Source organism: Pelophylax lessonae (genome assembly GCF_965119305.1).
Source record: "Pelophylax lessonae genome assembly, chromosome: 1".
Classification (NCBI taxonomy): Eukaryota; Metazoa; Chordata; class Amphibia; order Anura; family Ranidae; genus Pelophylax; species Pelophylax lessonae.
Genome location: NC_138768.1, coordinates 14,108,193 through 14,115,675, shown reverse-complemented (window position 1 = coordinate 14,115,675; position 7,483 = coordinate 14,108,193). Strand labels below are relative to the sequence as shown.

The 7,483-nt window shown below is 43.2% G+C and overlaps 1 protein-coding gene across 1 annotated transcript; it reads right to left on the bottom strand.

Moving 5' to 3' along the window:
- Positions 1-6,399: 6,399 nt before the first annotated feature.
- On the bottom strand, positions 6,400-7,152 carry LOC309565219 (putative N-acetyltransferase camello). The gene has a single exon (XM_082270025.1). It carries the CDS (start codon positions 7,092-7,094, stop codon positions 6,420-6,422), a length of 675 nt encoding a protein of 224 aa, XP_082126151.1. The 5' UTR covers positions 7,095-7,152; the 3' UTR covers positions 6,400-6,419.
- Positions 7,153-7,483: the final 331 nt, after the last annotated feature.

Below are 7,483 nucleotides of genomic sequence, written 5' to 3'. Positions count from 1 at the left end.
TCAGGATTTTAGTGCCTCCTAATCAATGCCACCCAATCAGTGCCCTTCAGTGCCACCTCATCAGTGCCCATAAGTGCTGCCTCTTCAATGTCACCTATTAGTGCCCTTCAGTTCCACCTATCAATGTCGCATATCAGTGCCCATTAGTGCAGCATATTAGTGCCTCCTCATCAGTTCCCACCAGTGCAGCCTATCAGGGCCCATCAGTGCCGCCTCATGAGCGCACATCAGTGAAGGAGAAAAATGACTTACCTACAAAATTTACTGACAGAAACTTCAGTAAATTGGTCAATACCTACCTGTCTGTAGGTATTGACCATCGCCGGCTATGTGGAATGTCATATTGGAAGGACAAGCTTTTGAGGTCATCTCTAAGTATTGACCAACACTGGTTATTTGGAACATAACACTGGTAAAACAAGATTTTAGGGTCATCTGTAGGTACTGACTGTCACTAGTTAGGTGTGTAGCACCCTACAGATAGGTGCTAGGTAAAGATATAGTGGGCCTTGTCTGCCTAACAGCGGGGCTGTGATTTGTTAGGTAGGGTGTCAGGGCTTCCAGATGTGCCTGCTGAAGGGAGAAGTATCCCCACTGGCTCCTGTGAGAGGCTTCTCATAGGGCAGTGTGGGAAGCCCAATCAGGGGGCACATCCCAGCTTGTAATTAACCCAGAAGGCAGATTAGGCTGCAAAGGATTCTGGGAGTGGGTATAAGTTTGGGGGAAGTGTGTGACAGGGTGTCTTTGGCAGGAGCAGAGTCCCAGGAAGGAGAGTGTGGCTGTCTCTCCTCCTGTCTGAGAAAGGTGGATGTCTCGGGGTGTCGCCTGAGTGTCCAGAGAGTGCTGAGGGGATCCGGTGTGCTGAGAGCCTGCGGAGAGAGAGAGGGGTCCAGTCCCAGGAAAGCCTACACAGGTCGTGAGTACTGTGGATTGCCCCTGGGTTTCTGCCTAGTGTCAGAGGGGACCACTCCGGAAGAGGTTCTGGGATCCAGTGTCAGCTAGCTGTAAAGGGGGTGCCTAGGTTGAGGACCCTGAAGTTACAGAGGGGTGGTGCATAGTCAGTGGACCCTGAAGAGTTCAAGTTCAAGGGGGCACTTGCAGTTGGGCCCTGAATTGTGCAGAGTGCGTGTCAGTTGTCTGCATAGCTAAACAGAGTTCTACTTCATACTACCTCAAGCTGGTCGAAGCGGAGGACAGTATTCAGCGAATTACACAGTCAAACGGAGTCAGGAGTTCTAAAGTATTCAGTCCTGGATCTTCTGGACTAAAAGTCGAGGATTCAGCACTTCTGTGTTCATCAAGATATTCTCAGCGTTGGCTGGTGTCGGCTGGCGTCAAAGAAGCGCCAACGGGCATTTTTCATGGATAAAGTCCCAATTATGTATAGTTAAGCCTCAAGGAGTATCCCACTCATTCCCTTCTCCTATCCCCTACAAAACCAATAAAAAAACACAAACAAAGATGCCGGAGTTGTCGCTGCTTCAGTTGCCACACCCAGGGTCACAGCTCACATGGGCTGGGGAAAGTACCGGTACTAATGGCAGACCAACATCAGGCCACAGGCCTAGAAACCTTGCTACATGTGGCATGTCACAATGGAAGGACTAGCTTTTGAGTTCATCTGTAAATGTTGATCATTGCTGGTTATGTGGAATGTCATATTCGAAGGATAAGCTTTTCGGATAATCTCTAAATATTAACAAACATTGGTTATGTGGAATGTCTTACTGGAATGACATGCTTTTGAGGTCATCTGTAAGTATTGACCAACACTGATTAAGTGGAACATAAGACTGGTAGAGCAAGCTTTTGAGGTCTTCTGTAGTTATTGACTATCTCTGGTTATGTGGAATGTCATATTGTTAGAACAAGCTTTTGAAGACATCTGTAGATATTACCAACACTGGTTATGTGGAACATCAGACTAATAGAAGATGGCTTTGAGGTCATCTGCAGGTATTGACCATCACTGGTCATGTGGAATGCCAGACTGAAAGGACAAGCTAGTTTTCTGAAGGGCATGGGCTGATCAAACACATTACAGAAAATTACAGATCATGGTTTAGTCTAATATTAGATGGCATATGTAGGTATTGACCATCACTGGTTATGTGGAATGTCATATTGGAAGGATAAGCTTTTGAGGTCATCTCTAAGTAAGTATTGGCCAACACTGGTTATGTAGAATGTCATACTGGAATTACATGCTTTAAAGTCATCTGAAAGTATAGACTAACACTAGTTATATGGAACATAAGACCGGGGGAGCAAACTTTTGAGGTCATCTGTTAGGTATTAACCATCACAGGTTATATGGAACATCAGACTCGTAGAAGAAGCTTTTGAGCAAATCTGTAGGAACTGACCATCACTGTCATGTGGAATGTCATACTGAAAGGACAAGCTTTTAAGGTCAAATAGTTTTCTGAAGGGCATGGGGCGATAAAACACATTTCAGGTTTTCATACATGCGCAGTGCGTCGACCTGAGCCAAAGTTGTTGTTGCTATAACCGCCTCACAGCCCCATTTTCGGGCAAAGACCACTATCGTTCTTACCAGAGCCTTGGCTATGCCTTTTCTGCAGTAGCTTTTGGACACAGAGAGTCTCTTGATTTCCAAATGTTTTTTATCACCAAGAAAAGAAGCTGGAAGAGCTGCCACTGTCCCCACAACCTCTCCTCTCAGCTCTGCCTCTGCCACTGTTCCCCGGGTCACGATGAGAGATATCAAACAGCTTGAGCATTTTTACTCAAGTGTTTTATTTCTAATACATTTTAATAATACTACACTATGAGGCACTTCTCTTCATATTTAAGATCGTGAAGCTGCACAACTGTGTTATTGTAAAGGAGATTAAAGGAAGTTAAAGGAGCTCTAGGTGGATCCTCTTATTGAATACATACTGCACATCCCCTTTGTGCTGCAGGTGAGTGGCCATTGCACAGAGTAGTTTTTGGTTTTGGTGAAAGGATTTCAACACAATCAACTGTTTATGTGTATACTAAGAAACACTGCACTAAATGGGTTATATTCAGTGGCGCCCCATCCATTGGGGGCGCAGGGGCGCCGCCCCCCTATCCATGCATCCGGCTCCCTATTTTACATGCAGGTCACCGGACGCATGGATTCCAATGTTGTTTTTTTTTTTTTTTTTTTCAAGCACGTGATTAGAGCCAGAGGCTCTAATAGGCTTAAAAAAAGGGTGGGCTTGGGGTGCACTAAGCCCACCCAGTTGTGTGACAATAGCGAATGAATATTCGCCATTGTCACACGGATTCTCCTCCTGGCCAATCAGGACGCGGGTCCTGAGACCCGTTTCCCGATTGGCCGAAAGGAGAAGCCATGCTATTGGCCAAGGAGGAGGGAGGAGATGCAGGGGAAGCCCGACCCACGGAGGAGACTGAGGGGGAAGCTGCCGCCACTGCTGCCTGTCCTCCACATGTCAGTCCAGGGTGAGTGAGCCGGCGACCAGGGGGTATGGTGTGCGGGCTGGAGCTGGTGTGGTCCAGCCCATGGAGTACCAGGAGTGGTTATAGTTGCCGCCATGATTTGAAGATTTTTTGAGAATTGTTAACATTTATATAGAGATTCAAGGACTTGATTCACGGCATGATTGATCTCATATTATGTTTATAAACATTTAGTGTAATTACACATTTCCTTCTTTTGTTATTTGTTATTTTCATTGTTATGTTGATTCATGTTATTATACCACTATGATGCATTCACGTTTTGAGTAGCGCACCACTTCCCCTTGTAAAATTGTATTCAGCAAGTTTAATGAGTACTTGTTATGGTGGGAGCTGCAACTCACTTATTTTTTAGTTTTTAGTCACCACACATCATCCATAGCAGCGCACCTGTCATTCACTTTTTACTCTGAAAAATAGCCATCCCCTCTTTTTAAAGGGACCAAAAGTAATTGGAAAATTGAATCAAAAGCTGTTTCATGGCCAGGTGTGGGCTTTTTTTACACAATTATTAAATATTGGATTATTAACTGTGAAGATTTTTTGTTTATATTTATGTAATGCACTTCAATAGCATTTTTTGCATTTTTTTCCTTTTTTCCATTTTGCACTAGCACTTTTGTGTTTAGAAGATATTTTTGGGATATACTAATTTTGACAATTTTTCACTGTATTATATTAACTGTTTACTAGCAAACAGTAAGTTAATTTGGGTATATGAATTCCAATATTTAATATTCATGGACTACTATTTAAGGCATATATCATTGCACTGGAACATTAGCACATACTTGCACCAGCACTTTTCTCACACGCCTCACATGAGATCTAATTTTTTAATCACTTAGCACCCACCATTTAAACCACTTTTTGTATATTATTAGCAAAAAAATGCTGGGTTCTATATGTGTGGTTTGTGTTGGGGGAGTGAGGGGCTCTTTCACTTGGGACTGTAATATTTCTGAACAGTGTCCCTCAGGAAATATAATATTGCAGATTGCTAGGATATTGCATAGTGTTTTCATAAAGGAGGAGGGAAGAGCGCCACTTGAGTGCAAGATTATGATTTGAAGTGACTTCAACTGAAGAAGGAGTGCGCATGCCCTGCCCGGGCCCTCGTGCAGACTCCGAAACACGTCTTGAAGCTCCCTCAGCCATCTTGCCAGTTTCCTGGCGCTGACGTCAGACGCCTTCCGGTTCCCTCCACGGCCGCATCTTTCTGATCTCCCCGATCGCCCGGACGCACACTGCCAGCTGGTCTGGTGCTCTGTACCTGAGGCACCCTGGATTGTGTGGACCCCTCTCACCATCGTGGAACCGTTTTGGACCTGACAGACGCTTTTATCCTTACTTTAATGTAAGTTACTATGTATTTATGTCATAATAAATCATAATCTTGCACTCAAGTGGCGCTCTTCCCTCCGCCTTTATCTGTTTAGAGTTGACTTCACTCTGTTTGAATGAGCTGACCCTGAGCTGCGGATCACCCTTGGATTGCCTCTAAGAACTGTCAGAAATTTGCACATGGACTCTTAATCCCCCCCTGTGCGAACTGTTTTTGCCCCACCTGTGTACATCAACACTTTTATCTGCCATTGTTTCAGCTTATATCTATATGAACTCTTTGACCTTTGACCTCTGAGCACCTAAACCAGTCTCTGTATCTACCAACGTGTTTTCATAGACCCATGCTAGTGGGGTGGGGGTTTGTTATTGTTGAATACCTGCATTACATCGTTCTATTGTTCCTGTCTGCCTTGAGTAAGCTTATTATGGGATGTGTATGTTTATGTGGATTGGCTAAGGGGGAGGGGTTGTCAGAGTGTATATCTCCTTCTGCTTTGTTTTTCAATAAACAGTTTGATTCTTGTTTATTTTGTTTAGTAAACAAAACTTGTACTGTCGAGTTCTTGGGGTAACTATAGCCAGATTCACGGATTTCGGGTTCCAGAGCTTAGGAAGCAGGTTCTTGGCAGAGATACCCAATCGCGGTGTCCGGATTCCATCACACTTGCTCTATCATTGTTTTGCTCTGTATTTTTTAAGGTTCTTTGCGAGGAAGCATAAAAACTTCTGTAGTGTATGTACATATAATTGCAGGACAAACAATTCAAGACATACAACATGCATTCACACACTACCCCTCCTTCCTAGAGCATGAGCATGAACAGTGGTCTGTATACAGCAGGAATAAGCTAAAAGTTACTTAGCTCAGGTTATGGTAGCTTCATGATCTCCATAGGCAACCAGGAACTGAGTCTCTACTCTACGAGTGATTGCAGGAAATTTGGCGCTAGCACCATAATAGGCAAAGTTTATTCTGGCAGACAGTCCTTATTGTAATGTCATTTTATGATCCTACTGTCAGCTTTTGCTGCTGGCCTTTATTTGAAAAGTTTAGGTAGACAGTCCCACATGGTTGTTTCTTTGCTCATTACTTCCTTTACATTATTCTTTAATGGCTGAAACATTTCCCAAACAACCGCAGAGTAGCCGAAAGGATATAGGCAAAACACAGACTAATGCTGCAATGTTCCCTACTGGTTTTGCAGTATGAATTCAATCGATGTGGCGGATTTACTTTTCTCAGCAAATTATTGCCCTTCTTTTGGTTTCCTGGTCTGAAATAAAACTAATATTTGTGTAAATCTGTTACACCATCAACATTTTTTCATTGTATATTCCGTATGACACAGAGAAAAGGGCACAAGCACTTGGAGAGAAAATACCAGATCACATCACATATAGCAGGACAGGTATGCATAGAAATAAATCATGGATGAAACCACAAATAAATAACGTGGATGCACACTTTAATTCAAATTAATAAGTGACACATATAAGATAAAAGATTTTGAAATGTATTCCTTTTTTTCTTCCAGGTCTTTCATTTTCATTGTTTTTTGCAATGCATAGATATCGGTTTTAGGTTTTTCGGATACACAGTGTCACTGGAGTTTAGGAATGTCGTAGCGGTAGAACAAAGTTTTTAAGTCCAACAGTTTCATAAATCTTTCTGGCTGATAAAATGTGTGGACGAGCTTGAATCCCATTTTTTCATACATTTTCCAGGCATCGGCTCGTACAATGTTTGTTGTCAGTATCACGGCTTCGCAGCCTCTCCTCTGCCGGGCAAAGTCAATCATCGTCCTACACAAGGCTTTGGCGATCCCTCTACCCCGGTGACTTTTGGACACTGAAAGTCGTCTCAGCTCCAAGTGGTTTTCTCCACCAGGATATGGAGAAGGAGAAGTAGCCACGGTCCCAACCACTTGTCCTCCAGACTCTGCCACCCAGAAGCAGGCGCTATCTTGGTTCATATAGTACTTCTGGATGTCCAACAAGTCATCACCCAAACAAAACTCAACGGTAGACTTGAAGAAATGCCAGACTACAAGCCACACAAAAGTAATGTCCACGGCCAAGGCAATGATGGAGGTAGTAAAAGACACAATGTCAAAAAATTGAAGAATAAGAAAGGTCAATAGTGTGACCCCAAAATGTGGCCGTCTTATGCCTAGCCTAAAGGCTTTATTTATCTGCTCGTAAGTTCCACAGGCAAAAAGTTGCCTGACCGCAACGTAATCCGAATCCTTGTACAGTCGTATTAAGAAATGAGACATGATATCTCTCTGTGAAGAAATAAAAAAAGATAACTAACACTATACAGTGCCACAGCAAATTATGGCACTACATAAACTAATATTATTGACACTCGGGGGTCTTTTTAGTAAGTGTTGCCACACAACAATCGAATTTCAAAAATGTGGAAAGCTGTGTGAATTTTGTGTGAAAACATACACTATATTACCAAAAGTATTGGGACGCCTGCCTTTAGACGCACATGAACGTTAATAGTATCCCAGTCTTAGTCCGTAGGGTGTTAATATTGAGTTGGCCCACCCTTTGTTGCTAAAACAGCTTCAACTCTTCTGGGAAGGCCGTCCACAAGGTTTAGGAGTGTGTCTATGGGAATGTTTGACCATTCTTCCAGAAGCGCATTTGTGAGGTC

Coding starts and splice junctions, on each gene's coding strand:
- LOC309565219 (XM_082270025.1), bottom strand. CDS start 7,094: ATGTCTCATTTCTTAATACGACTGTACAAGGATTCGGATTACGTTGCG.